At 51.5% G+C, this 21,884-nt stretch overlaps 1 protein-coding gene across 7 annotated transcripts in view; it reads right to left on the bottom strand.

Moving 5' to 3' along the window:
• Window positions 1-21,884, bottom strand: part of LOC128125084 (IgGFc-binding protein-like) — a 52,193-nt gene that overhangs the window by 3,062 nt on the left and 27,247 nt on the right. For all 7 annotated transcript variants that reach the window (XM_052762064.1, XM_052762070.1, XM_052762067.1 and 4 more), the window contains 12 exons: window positions 19,530-20,097; window positions 17,124-17,716; window positions 15,715-16,297; window positions 15,413-15,612; window positions 14,067-14,208; window positions 10,693-11,030; window positions 9,569-10,142; window positions 7,290-7,906; window positions 6,236-6,779; window positions 4,793-5,364; window positions 3,896-4,469; window positions 2,553-2,752 (listed from right to left, as the gene is read on the bottom strand). In XM_052762064.1, coding sequence (XP_052618024.1) covers window positions 2,553-2,752; window positions 3,896-4,469; window positions 4,793-5,364; window positions 6,236-6,779; window positions 7,290-7,906; window positions 9,569-10,142; window positions 10,693-11,030; window positions 14,067-14,208; window positions 15,413-15,612; window positions 15,715-16,297; window positions 17,124-17,716; window positions 19,530-20,097 — 5,505 coding nt within the window. The remainder of the gene's footprint in view (window positions 1-2,552; window positions 2,753-3,895; window positions 4,470-4,792; window positions 5,365-6,235; window positions 6,780-7,289; window positions 7,907-9,568; window positions 10,143-10,692; window positions 11,031-14,066; window positions 14,209-15,412; window positions 15,613-15,714; window positions 16,298-17,123; window positions 17,717-19,529; window positions 20,098-21,884) is intronic.

Below are 21,884 nucleotides of genomic sequence, written 5' to 3'. Positions count from 1 at the left end.
AGATTGTGCCTGGTTACTGTGAGAACAAGCCTGAGTTAAGCCAACTGGAGAATGAAAGACCACATGGAGATAATGTTACCGGCTCAGGCTATTTGCTATGGTTTGAATATGGCTTGTCTACCTGAACTCATGCAAGAGCTTACTCCACAAAGTGTTATGTATGAAGAGGTTGGAAACTTCATGTTTAGAAGTGAGGACTTTGGGGCTGATTAGATTAATAAAGTCACCAAGGTAGAATGCCCCTGATTGAAACATGGTGGCTTTTAAAGGAGAGGGAGGGACCACACATTGACAGAGGCATACACATGCTCCCACCATGGCATCATGCAGGGGGGGCTTCATGAAAGCCTGCATCATGAGTGCTTTTTAGACTACTAGCCTTCAAAACTTCGAGCTTCATAACCCCATTTTCTCCACAAAGTAGCTTCCATTAGCTGTTTTCTTACAGCAACAAAGCAAATGCATTAGTCTAGAAACCAAACAAACTTCATGGGACCCATCAGGTGAGTATAATACACAAAAGCAAAGTGAGGAGATAGAATCCTTGGCCCATACTGGAAACACACGGTTCTAAAAACAACTAAAACTGGCCTAAACAACTGACTAGAAGTGACTGGTAACACTGCACAGGTTGACTGTATATGTAGGAGTGGACAGTACATCCCCACAGTGTGCTGGTGTGAGAGCAGAGAGGACACTGCCCTGGGAATGCGTCTCCGTGTGTAACAGGCCCCAGACTTTAACACCACTGACACCATGTTAGAGATACCATTCTGACCTTAGAACCCAGCACGTAGGCCCCAACGCCTGCCAACATGGAAACAAAGACCTAATCCATGGAAGAGACCTGGTCCATAGTTCCAGAAAAGTCCCTAAACCTTGCTTTTTGGTGTCTTTAGTTCTGCTTCTTACTAACTGAATTGTGACAACCAGGATGTGATTTTAGTACATAAAAAACAAAGGGCTGTAAGATTTGAGGCTAAGTGATTTGGACAAGTTCCCCATGCAGATGCCGGCTGACAATAATGGCTTGGTTTTCAGCTTTGTCTACGTGCTGGTCTCTGGAAGACTCACCTTAACAACACATGAACCTTCTCTGTCTCTTCCCTCACTAGCTGCTCCGCCATGTCAGTGTCCGGCTCCTTCAGCCCTCACAGACCCCTGCTCTCTGGTCCTAGGCTCTGCAGATAGTTTTGTCTTCTAGCTACCTTCTACATCTGGTGATTTCATCAGATTCTATGAAAGCAATGCAGAGTCTGACCCTCACTTGGCCCCTGGCCCAGAGAGAAGTAATCGCTGTAGAAGACTTTACTGGAACAACTGGTGAAATATGGTTAAAATCTACAGATTAGATAATTGTGTTGAGTCAACATTGCTTTCCTGGTTTGGATAATTGTCATCTATGTCATATAAATCCATTTCCTTAGTTTTAAATGTGAGTTTAGGAGACTCAGGTAATGCTCAGGAGTAGGCTAAAAGGTAAATGAAGGGGGCCAAAACTGGGATGGGGAGCACAGCTGGTTGTGAGAGCCCTAGGAGGCTGCAGACCTAAGCCACAGGATCCCTGATGGCTTCCAGGAGACAGTGAGACCCAAAGGAAGGAAGGAAGGAAGGAAGAAGAGTTTGGCTCCCTTCACAGCTGGCATACGTTGACTAGGAACAGTCTCTCTGTAAAATGGGAAGAACAGCAATCATGTCTCTCTGCTGGACTGCTGTGACTACAAGACAAACTGACATGTCAAACACACTTAGTCACACAAAGAGCTTTCAAAAAGCATCAGCAAGGATAAATTAACTCTCAAATCCCAGAGCACACTGTTGAATGATTGGTAGCTGGGCCACCCACTGCCCTATTATAACTTCTGTTCTGTTTGCTGAATGTGATGCAGGGGAGGATGAGGCCTGTGCTCACTGGGTACCAGCTGTCCTGAGCATCAAATGTCTATGGAGCCAGGATGCTGACTCAACCACTCTGCAGGTGAAGAAGTTCAGAGAGGGAAGGGTAGTGGAGGAATGTCCCTGCACCAAAGATAGCAATTCCCAAGTCCTGGGACCAAGGATGCTACTTAAACGGAAACATGTGTTTGCAGTGTGATTAATGCTGTTTAGATGGGGAATTAATCCTGATCGTCTAGGTGGGGAATCCCATGGACACTCATGAAAGAACTATACAGGGAGATGTCAGGTCACCCAGAGAAGTGATGGCAGAGATTGGAGTGGTGTGGCCAAGCCAAGGAATGACCCAGGCCGCCAGAGGGTGGGAGACACAAGGCAGAGATTTCCCTCCGGAACCTCTTAGACAGTGTCAGCTTTCCAGTGCTTCGACTTTAGTGCCGTGAGCTGGTCCTTGACTCCTGGCCTCCAGAGCTGTGGGCAACTAAGCTCTCTTGCTTCGACCTGCCGAGTCTGGGGTGACTTAGCACAGCAGACGCAGCTGGGAACAGGTGGTGGCCCCCGGTGTCCCAATCCCTGAACAGAAACCCAGAGCACAGCAGCTCTGAATGTCCCTCCAGCTCCCCCGCCCCCACTGCCTGCTTGGAGTCCCTGCTCACCGGCATATATTGGCCATTGTAGGTGCAGCCGCAGTCGTGGGCAGGAATGCACACACCCTGGGAGAGCAGGTAGTGATTGTCACACTCACATCCTTCAAAGCAGCGAGTGGTGCATTGGGTGAGGCCAGAGAGGGCAGCACAGGAGCCCTGGCAGGAGCTCATGCACACAGAGTAGTGGCTGTGGTCGGGACACCGGAGAGCTGGAGGGAGAGGAGGAAAATCGATCAGCTAGACTGTGCCTTTCAGAATGTCTGTTGCCCGCCCCCTGCTTCTGGCTCTGTGCCTGGCTGTTAGCTCCATCTGCTTCTCTCTGCCACAACCACAACCCTGTCCTACATCAGGCTCAAGGGTGCATCCAGTTACCTTGAACAGAAATGTCTGACAATGAATCAACATAGATCCTCAAAAACTGTTTCTCTCAAGCATTTGCCACAGTACAAAAACCTAACACGATGTTGTAGAGGACATAAGCGCTGAAGACCTTGTGCTAAAGAGCTCATGCCCAGTGCGCCAAACAGCTACGGCTCCAGTGATCATGGCTCATGGTTCATTGAGAAAATCAGGTAGAGGCTTGAATGGGATGGGGAATCATAGGCAGAGGGTTGAGACAAGGACAGTAGAAAAACAGGCAAAACTCTGGGCTCTAACTAAGTAACCCCAGGATGGTGAGGCTGGCCTCTAATGGGCACTGGAATAGAGAAGAAGGATCAGGTTTGGGATGAAATGCTGCATTCAGATCCAAGGGTCAGCAGAGATTACCCAGGAGGCCATGGATTCACCAGCCTAGTACTCAGGAGGAAGTCCAGAGCTGGAGACAGTGTCTCCTGTCATCACTGGGACAGTTGCTATACTATGGGGTGATGATGGCCCTGTGTTTAGGTCCTGCCCCCAGGGGACTGAGGGAGAAATGGCTCGGCCACGAAACAAACGTCAGTGGCCACAGTCTTGTCATGCAGAGTCTGACGTGACTTGTTCCTGCCCTGCAAATTGGAAGGAAGTGTGTGGACCTGGATTGGGGGGTCTGTTAGCTGGAGCCTTGCCTCGAGGATGTGAAAGGACACAGGGTCTGAGGTAGGGGCCAGTGAGCCACAACTCAGGACTCTTGTGGGCTCTCAATCCAACCAACCCCCTTCCAGGTCACTACAGAAAGAGCTGGGAACAGCTCTGAAGAGGTGGATGGGAGGTCTGGGGAGGGTGGACTCTTGACTGGAGGCTGAGACCCCAGAGTCGCAAGTAAATGGGGGAAGGCACAGAGGATGCTGGAGCAGGGTTAGAGGAGGCTGTCACGGGCAGGGATTTCTCCAGGGCCCAGGAGTTTCCAAGAGGGGCCCACAGACACTCACGGCAGAAGCTGTCTGTCCTCCAGGGCTTCACGGGTGCACCAGCTACCTGGCAGGCTGCAGTGTAGGCTGCCAGGCTACGGCAGAGGTATGTTTTGTTGCCCTTATGGGCACACAGATCATACACGCATTGGCGGAAGTATTCCAAGGGACTCAGAACCTGGTGGCAGTCTTTGAAGGGACCTTGGGGGTCTTGGATCTTCCCACAGGCTTCATTTTTCTCATATGATTTTGTCTCCTCTGCCAAGCACACAGGGCAGCCTTGGGGCCCACAACCTTCACCACAGCCCAAAGAGGAGCCGGGAGCTCGCCACGCAGCTCCAAAGGCCTCTGCACTGGGGGCTACTGTTCCATCGGGCAGCACAAAGTCATCACTCCAGTTCCCATTGAAGTTCCCACAGAGGCCGCAGATCCGTCCACGGAAGGGACTAGGGATGGACATGAGGATGTGGGCATCACCATCAAAGAGAAGCTTCAGCCCCTTGCTTGTCTGCAGAACCATGTTTCGGCCTTCAGCAGTCACACTCACATGGCCTTTCGTCACAGGCAGGACCACAGTTTCACCATCCACAGTCACCTGGGTGGAAGGGTCAGTTAGGATGAGGGAAGAGCACCTCAGTGTAGGCACGCACTCATAGATCCTGCATGGAGTGTTGTCTATCTCAGACCTTCTTGGAAGTCTTAGGAGCTAAAATCAGGCCCTGGGAAGCACTCAGGTTGGGGCCATGACTACAGTAGATTCTGAGATGGGACCTTTACCCACAAATCCGGAACTATTGGGGTGGGGCAGTGATATTCCCATACTCTGGAGCTCTCCAAGGTCTACTGAGACCCTATAGGGTGAGGCCAAGCTGGGGTCAAGTCCCTACCAGAACTCTGGGCAGGCTTGTGTCCACTCACCTGTGGCCCTTTAGCCAGGACCACATTGTGGCCGTCCACTGTAACCACCACACGTTGGGGGTCGTCAGCTGAGTTCTTCTCAAGCACAATGGAAAACTCCTCCTCTCCAGGTTTCGGGTGACAGACTTGTGCCAAGATGTAGGAGCAGGAGCCATGAAGATCATACACCCGTCCATCAAGGGTGACATAATGGATGCCCCCATTAGCCAGGCAGTGGCCACAGCCAGAGGGATGGCAGGCCTGGATGCCATTCTCTATCCGGCACTCCTCATAGGGCTCGCAGTCTGCACCGTCCTGGCAGCTGACCTGGCCACCTGGCCCACACGCACAGAGCCGCTCACACTCAGGGCCTGGGTAGAATGTGGCACCTAGCAGGTAGTAGCGTCCATTGTGGAGGCAGCCACACTGGCCCACGGGCACACAGGTGTCACCACTGAGCACAAAGCCAGAATCACAGACACAGCCCTCACGGCAGGTGGTTTCACAGCCCTCTGGGGGCAAGAGGCTTGGGCAACTCACAGGGCAGGAGTCACCACAGAGCTGGTAGTGACTGTTGGCAGGACACTGGAGAGCTGTGGGGACAGAAAAAGGGAGAGTCAGGCAGGGGCAATGGTGGGACCAGAAGGGCTTGTGTGTAAGAGGAGCCTGCGGAGACAGCCAGCCGCTGGCTTGGCATGGGACTTGATGGAGAGCATGGGCGGGACCAGGTCTCCCTGAGAAGGGTGTGTCATCCTGACTAGTACCTCTACAAGCGACTGTCTGGAGGATAGACGACGTGCGTCTGACCAGAGCACACTAGAACCCACCAAGGCTCTATCGGTGAGCGCCTGACTAGGGGCCCAGGTGCGTGGGAGATCAGTCAGCCTGACTGAAGAGAGTGAAGACGTGCGGACAGGACCGGAGCACCTGCTGGTCTCTCGGACATCCTCCGTTTCAGGGTGCAACTCTGCCAGTGTGTACGTGAGTGGGTGACACTCACAGGGTGGAGTCTGCTTGGATCTGCCAGGGACAGGTCCTGATTCCAGCTGAGGGTGTCGGATGTCTGACCAGCATGTGGCAGGCAGTGTAGCATCTCCCCAGGCACCGCTGGGCTACTGACCACTTCTGTGTGTCTAACTGTGGGAGATGGTCCAGGGGTGTAAGTCACTTGGCCTCTGACAGAGTTTCTTACTGAGTAACTGTCACTGGGTCATATCCAAGTCCACTAGGAAAATGAAGCTCCCAGAGGGGTCTGCACCCAGGCTTTGTAACTCTGGGTGTGTAGCTAGGTCCTTCCCTGGCCAGGTGGTGTTTTTTCAGTATCAGTGCCAGGGTGTATCTCTGACAGGAGGTGGTGGGGATGGGCCTTGAGCTCCACTGAAGCACCAGGACTCTTGTCTTAGAGCCCCTGGAAAGGGTTGGGGGAGACCCTGTTTGTGTGGAGCTGCACGGGTCAGTACTCACGACAGAAGTCTGGCTTCCTCCACTCTCCAAGTTGGGCCCCAGCAGCCTGACAAGCTGCCACATAGGTGGCGATGGCAGGACAGAGGCCTCCTGGATGGCCCTGAACCTGACAGGCATCCAGCAAGCAAGCCTCAAAGTACTGTGTGGGCGGCACGAGGCTGTGACAGGGTGCCAGTGGGCCTTCGGGGGACGAGATTATGCCACAGGCGTCAGGGCCACGGAAGGGTTCCTGTTGCTCAGGTGTGCAGGGCTGTGGGCAAGGCTCAGTCACGCACTGGTCACAGCCTGGAGTTCCTCCAACCTTCCAGCCCTCGGGTTTCCCTGCTACTGCGGTCAGGTCATCGTTGGGATTTTTGTTGTAGTTCCCGCACAGGCCACAGAGGGCGCCTGCATAGGCTGCAGGTACGTGCAGGCGCAGGAAACTGTCCCCGTCAAAAGCCAGGGAGAGCCCAAAGGCAGTGTTCACCACCACATCTGCTCCACTTAGGTAAATGCTCAGTCGTTGGTCCAGATGGAAGGGCAGAGCAACGAACTCTCCGTTCACCTGCGGGGCGGGGAGAGAGTGAGAGGTAAGACGCACCGATAGTTTTGCATGTTTCCACCACTTATAATATACAGGATTCAAAGTAGGTTACTGCCCTGCTATTGTTAGGGTAATGAGATGTGGTGTCGTGGACTCCTTTGGTTTTGTGTATATTCTGTTTGTTGCCTCCTGTAACAAGGAATGACTATCGCAGGCTAGGCTTCTGCAAGTCTCTGCAGCCCTCTGACCCCAGTCTCTGAAAGCTGAATTAACAGAAGTGAACCACCCTCCTCACACCATCTCACTGGCTCTCTATGCTACCGTCAAGTAGGTACTTTTGACAATCCACCCTACAGAGGAATAATGGAAGGCAGAGCCTGGGGAAGACACTGCTTCCAGCCTCCCTGGCCCCACAGGCTGTAGGCTGAACTCAGCATCAGGCTCCTGCCAGGCTGGAAAGGTGCTTTGGGGAATGGCCCATCCCTCATTCTCTCCTGTCCAGCAGAGGCTCCTGGACCACAGCCCACTCACCTGCAGCTGCCTGGGCCAGCGGGCACTAAGGGTCAGGCTGAGGCCATAGATGCTCAGAGTGACAGTGCGGGTGTAGCTGACAGCCTGGCTGCCCCTGTGCTCATTAATCACAGTGACATTGAAGTATTCAGTCCCTGTGGGTGGCGCATGGCAGGGTGCACTCAGCAGGTACTCGCAGGTGCCTTGGAAGTCAAACCGGTGCCCATCTAGAGTGATGTAATGGGGATCACCCCAGGCTTGGCACTCAGCTGTGCTTGTAGGCTGGCAGCCGAGCTGGCCAGAGGGCAACAAGGCACATTCTTCACCCAGCCCACAGCTGGCAGATGTGCAGACCAGGGATTCACCTCCAGGTCCACAGTGACACCTCTTAGAGCAGGTGGCATCAGTCCAAAACTCAGTGCCTGGTTCATGGTATGTGCCATTGACCCAGCAGCCACAGCCACCGTCCAGCGGAACACACTGCTCAGCACTCAACACAAAGCCCTGGTCACACTGGCACCCCTCCACACAGGGCCCGTCACACGCAGCTGGGGTTGTGTGGCGTGCAGGGGGTGGGCAGCTGGCTGGGCAGGGTGGGCCACAGAGCTCATAGTGGCTGTTGTCAGGACAGGCGATCTCTGTGGGTAGATGAAGGGAGAGAGAGAAATGAAGAATGGTGTTGGAGTGGTCTCTGGGGATGGAGTGGGAAAGACATCAACAGAGACAAAAGGGGACAGTCGGGGAGGGAAGCTGGGACAAAGTAGAGCAGATGGAGTGAGATGGAGAGAGAGATAAGCTGGGACACAGACAGAGACAGCCTGTCTTGTATAATATTAAAAGGACTAGCCTTAATATTATACTTCCTAGGGGCTCAGGAGATAAACTATGAACTGTGAGAATTATTTTCGGGAAAAGAATCTAAGTACACCAAGCTCTTTAGTCCACTTGCTTTAATTTATCTGAGATAAAATCCTATCTACACAGCTTCAGTTCTGTTCTCATGCCTAGCTCCTTTCTTGCCTGATTTCTCTCTACCTTTATCTACTGTTCCCTCTACATTCTATCTTAATCCTCTCATATTAATTCTGCCTCACCTAGGTCCTTTTCATCTCGTTCTTACCCAGCTAATACTTACCCATCTGACTCTTCCTCATCTTCCATGTCGTCCACATGTTCTCTCTGATCAAAATCCTTCTTATCCCTCTCAGTTCTCTGTCCTCAAGTTCTCCACTCCTCTCTTCCTCTCCGTCTCCTTATACCCCTAAGTCCTTATCTGAAAATAAAGCTGCCTTTTTATCCCTTTGACCCTTATCTCCCAAGCTATTTCTGCTCCCACTGTTTCTGGTGAGTGTGCTCCATCGCTAGGCAACTTGGCTAGTCAACTTCCATCACAGCTCGATGTACCTGTAAGTTGGAACCCTTTATTCTGAGTTAATTGTTAAGGGTGGATCTAAAGCTAGAGATAAGACTTTGGAAAGGAGAAAGTTAAGCTTAATTGGCACATCTGCCAGACATTCTCAAATGGGTAGTCTGGACGCTTAAGTCTGTTCTTAGAGAGTACAGAGGTGTCTCTGATAAGGTACTTTCCTCCGTCTGGGGATGGACCTGGCCGGATGCTTGACCCGGGGTTGTGGCTGAGCATAGCTGTCAGCGCAGAAAGTTATCTAAATATTGCTAGAAGTGGTTAGGTAAGGAATTAGAGGTCTATAAAGTTAGTAAGTCTGTAAGAAAAGGAGCGTCCGAGCTAAATTGTGCGAAGCTATTACTTAAGGTCCACCTGACCTAGGCAATGTCTCCGTGTGGAATTTAACTTAATATCAGGAGACTTATTATGTGGTGGTTTGGACTGTTATTCCTGTTAGTCATTGAATGTGGCTAAGGGAGATATCTGATTCCAGTGCTGAAAGGCAAAAAACGGATGGGCTAGGGGGAAGGAAGTCTTTCCTGAGGCTGTTCTCCAAATACTTTGAACGTATATGTCCAAATAGTGATCAGTCCACACTGTTAGCAATTCTTAGGAAAGAATGAATTGGGAAAGCTATGAAGGCACACATGATTTTCATAACAGAAGACTGCTGATATATAACAAGCCAAATAACATCAAAAGCTCCTTGGAATTTGGCTTCCTCTGAAGGAATTCTTGATCCCTCCAGGTAGTGGTTTTGTCATAACCAGCTGAGTTCTTATATTCCTGCGGCCTGCAGCAAGCCAGGAGACAGAGACAAGCAGAAGCCAGCAGAAGGACCCCAAACGGTGGGAGTGGAGCCAGCCCAGCCCTTGCCCTGGTCCCCACCACTCACCACAGCCTGCCTGAGTCCTCCAGTCCTTGATTTCGATGCCAGCAGCCTGGCAGGCAGCAGCATAGGCAGCCAGTGCCTGGCAAAGTATGTCTTTGATGCCACCACCCAGACAGACATCCAGCACACAGCCCTTGAAGAAACTTTCAGGAGGCACATGGGCATGGCAGCTGGCGAAGGGACCCCCTGTGCCAGGAGCCAGAGGTCCACAGTAGCCAGGACCCTCATACTTCTCCACTTGGTCCTCTGGGCACATTGGACAGGAGCCCTGACATTCATTCCAGCAAAGAGGGTCCCACCCTGGAGTCTGCCAGCTGCCACCCCAGGTGGGTATTGAGGGTGCCACTGTGCCGTTAGGGAAGACTTGGTCATTTTGGGGGTTTTTGTCCATGTTTCCACAGAGCCCACACACTGCACCATGGTAGCTACTGGGCAGCGTGACCTCTACCCTCCAATTCCAGTCGTAGGTGACCTGAAGCCCGAAGTCAGTCACCAGCACAGCCTTGGAGCCTCCATGAACCACTGAAATCTGCCCACCAGCCAGGTAGACAGGCAAGGCCTTCAGAACTCCATTCACCTGGGGAGAGAGGGAGGCCAATGGGGTCAGCTTCCTTTCCCACTGTCCTTCTCCTCTGTGAATTTCTGTTCTAGATGTCTCCCTCCAGCAGAAGATACCCTGGGCTCAAATCTAGGTCTATACTAGCAGTTTTCAACATATGGGTTGTGACCCCTTTGGGGGGGGGGGTCAAATGACCCTTTCACAGGGGTCACCTAAGACCATCGGAAAACACATATTTACATTATGATTAATAATAGTAGCAAAATTACAGTTATGAAGTAGCAAAGAAAATAATTTTATGGTTGGGGTCACCACAATATGCAGAACTATATTAAAGGGTCACAGCATTAGGCAGTTTGAGAACCACTAGTCTAAATGAAGGCAGACATCATGGGTCTACTTTGAGCTGTTAGCAGAGGGTTATGCTTAATTTCCTGTGATTTCTCCCCCACGTGGTTAATGTCTGTATGAAAACTGACACTTTTCAGCTCCTAATACTGCTAATAATATCAGGGTTCATTTGGCCTCGTCCCCCAGGGTGTTCCTGGGACCATCATGTTTAACATACCCGGACTTTGCCAATCTCATTCTTGTGGATGGAAATGTTGACATTGAGGGCGGTCACAGTAACCAGTCTCACATAGGACACAGAAGGGTTGCCCCGGTTCTCATTCTTGGTTGTGACAGTAAAGGGAGTCAGGCCCTCAGCATTGACCCCAGGACAGACAGTTCCTGCCAGCAGGTAGCTGCAGGTTCCCTGGAAGTCAAAGTTCCAACCATCGAAGGAGTGGTAGTGAGGGTCACCCCACAGCCAACATGTAGAATTGTAGTTGGGCACACACACGCCCTGACCGCCTTGATCCTTGCAGGTCTCCTGTGGCCGGCAAGTGATACCATGGCATGGGTCTGTGGGGAGAGGAGAGAGTACATTGAGGGACTGCCCACCACAAGCTTGACTGCTCCCAGCATCCGTCTAAGTCTGTGCTAGGGCTATCAGCTCTGATTGTTGCTGTAGGTGTGATCAGATCTCAGTGTCCTGACACCTAAGCCCTAGGCCCTGAAGTTGCTGTGTGTAAGACCAGACCCTGAGAAGCCAGCTCTAGGGGTCCAAGAATTTCATATCTTATGCCTGTGGTCCCCACATCTAAGTCTCTCAGCTTGGCTATCCCACAGTGCAAAGCTCCATTCCTGAGTGTCACATCCAGCCCCAGGAGTCTCATTTCTGAGAGCTTGTCCTTTTTTTTTCAAGACCCCACTTATGTTACTCTCTCTGTGGCCCCAGCTTTGTGTCAGGCATCCAGCCTTCAAACTTGCTCCTCTGTTTCCTGTTCAAAATTAGCCTGGAAGCTTTGTCAGCAGAGGGCACTAGGGAGTCTTGGGGGAGGGGCCCCTGAACTGACAACTTGCTCTGCTCTTCCAGTGGCTGCTGCTGCTACGCTGTGGGGCCTGTGGCAGGTAGACACGGGATCTCCAGCTAGTCACCAGACACACTAGGATCTCTAGCTAGTCACCAGACACACTAGGGGGCCGCTTCCAGCTGAGTTTCAGCAGCACTTCGGGGGTGGGGGTGGGGGTTTACTCTGCATCTCCAGCCTTGCACGATCCTCTGCCACCCAGTCTGAGGCAGGCTGAGGGTGGAAGCCTTCTAAATCCTGCAGCGTTTGGGATTAGTGGGGTTCCAGTGAAGTTTGTGTTCCCCTCACCTGGAAGCAGTCAGTCCCCTTTAGAACTGTGACTTGAGAGGGAAGGTGGTGGACTGCTCCCACACTCTAAATGCTATCGTTTCTGAGGGATGACCAGGGCGGCAGAAGAGCAGCGGCCTCTGAGGTGGGCGGTGGCAGAAACATGCTCAAGTCTCAGTAGTGAACAAACAACAAAACTCTCTCTGTCTGTCTCTGGGTCTCTCTCTCTCCAGCAGCCATGTGAGTGCTGGAAGCTGAACCCAGAGTCTCCGAGAGACCAGCCAGTGCTCTTAACCACCGAGCCATCTCTCTAGTCCTAACCCTTAATTTTTAGTCCTCTTTTCTTTTTCTCTACTTTTTATTTCACTATCTTTGGTCAAGTAAGTTTTCTCTTTCTCATCCAGACCATATAAACAACAACAACAACAACAACAAAAACCATATTAAAACAAAAGAGTAAGTAATCCAGTGAGCAGGAAATGGACAGGCACTCTTCAAATGAAGGACACAAATAATCAGCGCGTCAGCCCAGTCAGCACGCCCATCATCAGTGAGCAAGCAGCTGCTAGGAGCAACCTCAACTGATGTAGCCACTGTAGACATCAGTATGAAGTTCCCAGTAAAACCCAAACTAGGATCCAGCTCCACCACTCCTGGGTATGTAGCAAAAGGAGTCCAAGAAACCATACAAGAGAGACTCCTGTACATCCATGTTTGTGATGGCACGGTTCAAAACGGTCATATCATGGGATCGGTGTAGATGCCCATCAACCAAGAGGATCGAAAATGTGGTACATATACCCAAAGGAGCTATACTCAGTCATAAAGAATGTGATTATGTCACTTGCAGGAAAATGGAGAGAACTGGAGGTCAATGACGTCATGAGTGTAAGTCTCTCGCATGTAGAAGTTAGGAAAGAAAAAGGATGTGAAACTTGAAAGTGGGGATGGGGGCCGACAGAGAAGGGGAATGAGAGGGAAGAGGAGTAACAGAGTAACAAAAGGCTGTCTGGAATGAAATCACAAACCCTCCTCTTTTCTGTAATTGACACATGTTAGTAAAATGTAGATATAAAGAAAGCAGTGCTGCGGGGTGGCGGTGGTGCACGCCTTTAACCCCAGCACTCGGGAGGCAGAGCCAGGCGGATCTCTGTGAGTTCGAGGCCAGCCTGGTCTACCAGGACAGTCGGAGTTACACAGAGAAACATGTCTCAAAACAAACAAACAAACAAACAAACAAAAACAAAAGCCAACCAACCAACCAGCAAACAACAGAAGAAAAGAAAGGAAAAAGCCGTGCTTCTGTGTGCTGGGGGTGGGGGGACCTAGAGTTCTGGGTATGCCAGGCAAATCCTCTCCCCTGGATCTCACCCGAACACACAAATCATTCAGTGCCTCAAGCTTTCTCCATCTGGATAAAGAGGTGGCATCCCTCTCCTGACAGGACTCTCTGCTGTCCTGTTCATCATTCTGGGAGTCTCAGCCCAGCCTTCCAGTTACCAGTTCCTACTTTTCACTCCTCCAGGATTCTCTGCCCCTCATTTTAGGAAATGAGCCCAAGGGAGGCCCTATGTCCCAGCCTTAAACTAGGAATCCTCTAAGACAGAACCCTTAGAAATTCTGAAGACCCACTTGAAAGGCTCTGCCTTGGCCCAGTACCCCTGTGTTCTAGGAGACCGCTGAGCTCTGCTTTCCCAGCAAATACACAAAAGAGTTCAGTGTCCTTGGTCATCAGGGAAATGGAAATTAAAATGATGAATTTCTCCTAACTGCCCTTTAATGGTGGTGTCCAAAGCCCCAACCTAATCCAATGAGCCAGTGGGCAAGAAGCCATGGGCCACCTGGTGCTTGTTGTTGCAAATACAGTTGTGTTGCCGCTCTGTCCCTTCATACACATAGTCTCTGGTCGCTTTATATCATAAGGGTTGACATTACAAGTTGTGCTTAAAGCTCTGTGGCCTGCAAGCTTAAGTGTTTACCATAGGGCCCTTGAGAAAAAGTTCACCAGGCCTGCAGTCCTCCAAGGCCTTTGACATCCACCATCAAAATCTTGCCCTGAAGTTCCCACAGCTTCAAATGCCTTAAGGTTCCCTGACACCCAGACTGAATGACCTCTTCCCTTGGCTCCTGGAATCCCAGTCCAAGGTCTGATACCTCAATCCACAGCCCTCAGCACCTCTCACCATGAAATTATGTCACCTTTAGCTCCTAGCCCCTGTCCTGTGTCCCCCACACCAGCCCAGACCCACTTGCCCAGCACCTTTGGTGACGCAGGTCAGGATGCCTCCTGAGGGCTCGCACACCTGTCCTGGCTTGCAGCTGTGATCCTGGCACACCATGCCTTCTCCTGAGTGGCACACACACTGCTGCTGGCAATTTTCAATGAGAACTGACTCCTCTGGCTGTGGGGACAGAGAGCATGCCATCAGTAACCAGAGGGGGTGTCGACTCTGGCGTCCCCAGTGTTCCAGGCACAGAGAGGGTTGAGGGACAGCTCTAAGCAGTGTGGTCCATTGTCAGTGGAACAGATGCCCAGTGTGGCTTTGAGGCCTAACTCACTCATTTCTTCATTAATTTTCATTCATTTATTCACCCATTCTTTCCAAAATGTGCACTGAATTGCCGCTGCTTAGGAGGAGCAGAGTTTAGTCAGTCAGAGCAAAAGCTACGGAGCGCATTGCCCAGTTGAGCCTGTTCCACCGTTTCCAAGCCGTGTGATGGGACAACACTGCTTAACTTCCTTATCCCTCAGCTTCTTCATCTGTGAGGGACAGCTAGGAACAAACTGAGGAAGTAGAACTGAGTTAATAGTATGTGTAAAGTAGAGATGCAACCACAGAAGGACCTCTCCAATAATGCAGACTGGTTTGGAAAAGTGAGTAAAGATGAAGCTAGGCTTGTGGGGGAAAGCTGATTGTTTCTGAAGCTAAGTGATGAAAAGGAGTATAGTGATTCCTTCCAGTAGTCTCTCAACAAATGCACATTTGAGAATTCCCACAATATGAATGCGTGTGTGTGATGTGTGTGTGTGTGTGTGTGTGTGTGTGTGTGTGTGTGTGTGTGATGTATAGACATAATAAAATAAGTTCATGATAAGCACCATGCACACATCTGCTCCCAGGACTATTGCGATTCACGAGGGAGCACTGTCCTCAGAGACTCCTCACTCCTGCAAGGGAGACAGACTTGAGCAAGCACACGCTCAAGCCAAAGGGTTCCCTGCGGGAGAGAATAGGGAAGCGGAGGGAGTGAGCACCTGGTGTAACAAACAATCTCATCCTCATGACCTGGAAGAACACTTCTGCTCAGATCTGGGATTCAAAGGTGAGTGTTGATCTGGGGAGGCAGTGAAGGATTTAAAACTTCGGGACCCACAATCATGCTTTAAAAGATCTTTCCACAGTTGTGGGGAGGGTATAGCAAAGGAGGCGAAAGTGGAGATTTGGAAAGGACAAATGGACCACAGCAGGGTTGCAGGTGGACAGAAGTGAACACAGAGATAGATGTTCAAGAGACTGAATGGTGGAAAGGCTATAGTGCTAATGAGCAGTGGGGAGGGTGAGCCCAGAAGAGGTCCTGGGCTCTGTAAGACGGCTGGGTCCTTACCTCATAGTAGACCCCATTGTGGTAGCAGCCACATTCCTGGATGGGCACACAGGCTTTGCCATTGTACAGAAAGCCGGAGTCACACTCACAGCCCTCAGCACACACTTCTGGGCACTGCTGTGGGGTATTGAGAGCCCAGCAGCCCAGGGAACAGGTGTCTGCACAGACCTCATAGTGGCTGTGAGGGGGGCACTCCATTGCTGTGAGAAGAAAAGGCTGATCAGAGTGCAGGGTGGGGGTGGGGAGTCTACTTCTCTACGCCAACCTCCCCACTCCCTACCCCTCAATGTCCCATCACTCACGACAGAAAGTTTCAGTCCTCCATGGCTCGACTTTCCCCCCAGCTGCCTGGCAGGCGCTCACGTAGGCATGGATGTTGTTGCAGAGAATGCTCAGGTTCCCGCCACCCAGGCAGAGATCAAAGACACACTCTTCCAAGGGACCCTGGGGGTCTAGCAGCTTGTGGCAGGCAGCCAGTGGCCCTGTGGAGCTGGTGAGCAGCCCGCAGAACTGCACCCCGTGATACTTGTCCTCCAGCTCAGGGCTGCATTCAGCACCACAGCTGTCTCCTGTGCAGGGAGGCACTGGCGCACAGGGCGAGTCGGGCACAGCCTCCTCCCAGGAGTTACCGAAGTCACTCGGGCTGGCTGCCTGTGAGCCATCTGGCTTCTGGAAGTCATCCTTGGAGTCCCCATTGTAGTCCCCACACAGGCCACACATCTGCTGGTAGTAGTTGCCTGGGATGGTGACCCGCACATAGTACGAGAGGTCATAGACCACACGCAGGCCAAAATCAGTTTGAATCACAACATCAGACCCATGTTGAGAGACACGGATCTTGCCCCCATCCAGCACCACAGGCATCTTCATGTCCACGCCGTTCACCTGGAAGGCAGGGAATGCCAAGCTTCAGAGCAGTCAGTCCCTAAATGTTCCTACCTGACACTGAAGTCCATGTGACCTCATTTCTCTAGGCCTCAGTTTCCATATTTGTAAAAATATGTATAATAATAGTGTCTATAGTGGGAGGAAAGGTGGTTTTCAAAAGGCAAGTCTACCCAGAAGCTGGAGAGATGGGTCAGCAGTTAAGAGCATCTACTGCTCTGTCAGAGGGCCAGGATTCAGACCCCAGCACCCACATCCAGCAGCTCCCAACTCCTGTAACTCCAACACCAGCAGACCTGATGTCCCTTCTGTCCTCTGTGGTCACTTACATGCACGTGCGCACACACAGAGAAATAAATAAAAAGATAAGTCTACCAAGAAGCTCAGAAAGCAACCATATTTGGAGAAAGATCAACAGATGTAATTAGAGTTATTGTCTTGAAGTGAGATAATCGTAGATCAGGCTGGACTCCAAGTCCAATGACAAGTGTCCTATGAGGAGAGGAGAGGGGAGAAGGGGAGAGAGGAGGAGAGGGGAGGGGAGGAGAGGAAGGGAGAGGAGGGGAGGGGAGGAGAGGAAGGGAGAGGAGGAGAGGGGAGGGGAGGGGAGGGAAAGGGAGGGGAGGAGAGAGGAAAGAATCAGTGAAGGAAAGAAACAGAAGAAGAGTTATAGCCATATTGGAAAAGGTCCCCAGTTCCTGGCCTCCTCTCTCTGGACTTTGCACAATACCTCCTCTAATTGGGACCCCACTTTGCCATTTTCTCCGGGAGCTCTGCATATTCTCCCACAAGGGAGCCTTCATCCACACCCTGCCTCTGCTCTCACCTTGACCTTCCACTGATTCTGCTCCAGTCGCAGGGTGTGGTTGGCCACCAGGACTGTGATGGCCTTGGTCACACTGACTTGCCCATTGCCCCAGGCCTCATTCTCCTGCAGGACAGTGAACTCGTGTAGGCCGGGCCGGGTTCCACAAGTCTGCGCTAGCACATACACACAAGTGCCCATGAAGTCAAAGCGGCGGCCGTCAAAGGTGATGTAATGAGGATCTCCTGAAGCCTGGCAGGTGGTAGTGCCCACAGCCACACAGCCCAGGACTCCATTGGATGGTTGGCAAGCCTCATGTGGGCCACAGGATGAGGGCTCACAGGAAACCAGGCCACCTTCCTGGCAGTGGCAAAGAGAATCGCATCCAGGTCCAGGGTAGAAGGTTTCTCCTGGTGGGTGGTAGGTGCCCTGGTGTACACAGCCGCAGGAGGCCAGAGGCACACAAGACTCACCACTGAGGGCAAAGCCCTCATCACAAACACAGCTCTCTCGGCATTCTGTGCCACAGCCTTGGGACACTGGCAGGTCTCCACAGGACAGCGGGCATCCGTAGGAACATGGCTCGTAGTGGCTGTTAGGTGGGCAGGTCAGTGCTGCAGAGAGAGGGCCATCATAATCACTAACTCTTTCAAAGGGACACAGTGGATGCCCCCCATATACATGTTTATACACACAAGCAAGTCACCCAGCTGCAAGATGTCTGTACGTTCAGTGGGTCCAGAAGAACAATTCCTATCACATGTTATTAGATCCTGTCAATTGGTATTTGATTCTAATAGTACTGAAATTTGTGGTTATCTCTAATGGCTGTCCAAGTTGTGTATAAATTTCGTGTAATGCATGTTTTAAACATGCATACACATGTACATGTGAGTAATCTCTGCAGTGTATCTGTGGATATTGTCTTTCCTTTTCACCCTTCTCCCTCCTCCCTCCTGCCCTTCTCCTCCTGCTTCTTACATTTTCTTTTAACTCAGAACCTCTGACATTCAAGGAAAGCATTCCACCATTCTCCAGCAGTAGTATATTCATTTTATAGATGTACACACATACAAACACAAACACACACACCACACAGACACACACACACACACCACACACCATACAGACAGACATAGATACACCACATACACACACACACACACATCACACACACACCATACAGACATACACAGACACACCACACACACACCACACAGACACACATAGACACATCACACACACACACACACACACACACACACACACACACACACACACACACACACACCATACAGACAGACATAGATACACCACACACACACACAACACATACACCATACAGACATACACAGACATACCACACACACCACACAGACACACACATACACACCACACACACACACACACACCACACACAAACACACACACATATACACACCACACACATACCACACACACCATACACGCACCATACAAACATACACAGACACACCACACACACACCCCACACACACACCACACAGACACACACACACCACACACACACAAACATACACACATATACACACCACACACATACCACACACACACCATACAGACACACACAGATACACCACATACACACCACACACACACACACACACACACACACACACAAATACTGTAATAGTAGTTTTAAATGACAATGCCATGTTGATCTTTGTGGAATGGATGATGGACATAAAGGGTCTACTGTCCTAGCATGCTTTGTGATAGGTTCAACTTTTCCCACAATGAAAGGTTCTTAAAAGTCAAAGATTACCACTTGCTAGGAGTTTCAGTGTTTGCAATTATCTACACTTAAGATGGAGCAGCTGGAGGTGCATACTCCACTCATAGAGTTCAAATCTCCCTCCCAGGGCAGGGAACCTGGCAGCATTTACACAGTTTGGCCTCATGCTGGAAGCTAGTCAAGCTGCATGTTAATGTACCCACTAAACATGTGCAGTATAGGGCATCCTCAAGTCAAGTTTAAAACTCAGGAATGGGTACATGGCTTTCCAAATCTCTGCAAAAGACAAGCAAAACTGCTTTCCAGCCCTTCCCGCACCCACATCTGAAGCCAAGACGTACATGGGTTAAGTGTGGAGATGGTTCCACGGACAACTGCAGAGGGGTCCAGGCTCATTCTAAATGCAGCACGCTGCTTCTCCCTGACTGACCACTGACTTGAGATCACCATACATGCTCAGTCCCCAGAGTCATTGCATGCTGTTGTGACTTTCTAGCTGTCATAAGTGCAGGCATGGAGCTGCAAGTTGGTACTCTTCCACAGTATAATCACAGTACCTTCCTCACCAGGCACCATAAGGATTAAACGATGCTACTCGTATGTTAATGAACAAACATCAGACCCAATCCCAGGTGGCCACTCTTGGTACTCACGGCAAAGCGTCTCACTCCTCCAGGGATGCACAGTGCCCCCAGCAGCCTGGCATGCAGCAGCATATGCAGCCAGGGCATCACACAGTGGCTTGGGCTGACCGGGCAGCAGGCAGAGGTCATAGACACAGTCACGTAGAGCACCCTGGGGGTTCAGCAACTTGTGACATTCCCTGAAGGGACCCTCAGGATCAGCAAGGATCCCACATTCTTTTTTGCTTTGTTGTTGCTGGGCCACAAGGGAGTCCAACTGGGGACAGTCACCAGGATCAGTTGCTGCACAGCCAGGTATTATCTCCTCCTGCCAGCTGTTTCCGAAGTCCAGTGCGCTGGTAGCTTGGCCTCCACCCCTCAGAGCCAGGTCATCAGATGGGTCCCCATTAAAGTTCCCACAGAGCCCACACACAGCTTTAGCATAGCTACTGGGCACCTTGGCAGTCACATGAGCATCCCAATTGAAGGTAACAGTCAAGCCAAAGTCTGTGCGCACGACAGCATCATTGCCCTGGCGGAACACCTGAACTTGCCCGCCTGCAGCCTGGAAGGGCAGGTACTGAAGGATGCCATCCACCTGGGTAGAGATGCGGGAAGAACAACAGGTCAGTGTCTTCGTGCTTTCACTCAGCTGGCTCCAGCCACCCCACCCTCCTTGGTTCCACCTCAGGGCTTCACAACGGCCATTCCCTCTGCCTAGCACGTCACCCAGTGCTCCTTATCCTCTAAACTGAGATCCAAGTCCCTCCTGCTTTCAAAGCCGGCCTCACCTGTCTCCCTGGTACCTGCTTGAGCACGTCCCCACAGGCACAAGTGTTTGAACACCATCCACAGCTGATGGTGCTGCATTGGGAGGCTTTGGAACCTTTAAGAAGTGGGCCAAGCTTAGAGAAGGACAAAGCTGGGAGGAACGTTTTACAGGATATAGCCCACTGACCTCTCTCTGCTTTCTGGCCCACTGAGATGCGAGCGGACCTCTCCTCACATCCAGTTAGTACGGAGCCAGCAGCCATGTCTTCCGACCACACTGTACCGTATCCCCTCAAACCACGGGCCAAAATGAATCCCCCCTTGCGCTGCTTCTTGTCAGGCATCGGGCCATGGAAAGAAGAGCGACCAACCCACCGGGTAGCTTTCCCGTTTAGTCTAGCCCCAAGGGCTTTGCCCCCGGCCTAACCACCATCCACCAACCCTGCTGCCTTTGCCTTATCCTTCCGGGCTTGCCTGCAGGTCAGACCTCTCACACGGAATGTCCTGCTGGACCGCGGCCTGCCAGCGCCTTGCCCATCGTCACTCAGCCTCTGTTGTCTCTGACTTTCCGCCCTTACCTCCTCTGAATTTTTCTGGGACAGCACTCGCCACTTCCCAGCCTGCTCTCTGCATGCCAGCTTTTCACTGCCAAACCTCTCATGGCGGCCTCAAATGATCTAGACGATCTGAGTCCCAGGGTTCCCTAGTCAGTCTCCCAGCACAGCCCTGCCCCTGCATCTCCAACCATGCGTGGACTTGAACTCACAGAGCTCAGTCCAGACTTGAGGCCCCTGTACTTGCTGCACCCCTGCTTGCAACGCTTCCACTCGCTTCCACATCCCAGGTCTCCAACAGCGGCAAATGTCTCCTGTATAGTCTACTCAAAACTAAGCTCTCGACCCACTTGGCCCACGCATGCCTACCTTTCTGACCCACAATTCCTCCTGCCTCTGTATGCCACCTCCCAGTGTTACTCACAGGAACGCTCTCTTCATCTCAGTGCTACTCTAGTCTCTTCGAGACGACCCAGCCTCAGCCTTCCTATCTGCTCTTCCCTCTGCCTGGAAGATGCCACCTTGACCTAGAGGTGTCTTCGCTGTTCTCCAGGCCGTCCCTGAATTCAGAAGCTTGGGGATAGCTAGCCCCGCCTCGTCTCTGCTCACTGTCTCTGACCTCTCCACTCAAGCTCCATCAGCACCCTTGCTGCTCGTCACCTACTCCAGCTTTACTTTCCCCCCTGTCTGTTCCACGTCTTGCCTAACAAACTCCCGCAGGCTGGAGAGGTAGCTTAGTAGTTAGCTGCATGAACTGCTTTTACAGAGGACTCAAGGACTGACTTCAGTTCCCAGCATGCATGGTGGGTAGCACATTGCCTGTAACTCCAGCCCAGAGGGACCCCATAATTCTGGGTCCTCTGCCACTTACGTTCACAACCCATGCCCCTCAGTTAAAAATAATAAAATCATTTTTAAAAGTATGAATTCCTGCCGGGCGGTGGTGGCGCACGCCTTTAATCCCAACACTCAGGAGGCAGAGCCAGGCGGATCTCTGTGAGTTCGAGGCCAGCCTGGTCTCCAAAGTGAGTTCCAGGAAAGGCACAAAGCTACACAGAGA

The sequence above is a fragment of the Peromyscus californicus genome, unplaced genomic scaffold (assembly GCF_007827085.1).
Source record: "Peromyscus californicus insignis strain IS unplaced genomic scaffold, ASM782708v3 Scaffold_4__1_contigs__length_199733344, whole genome shotgun sequence".
NCBI lineage: Eukaryota > Metazoa > Chordata > Mammalia > Rodentia > Cricetidae > Peromyscus > Peromyscus californicus.
The sequence above is the reverse complement of the archived record's forward strand: the minus strand, read 5'-3'. Positions and strand labels throughout refer to the sequence as shown.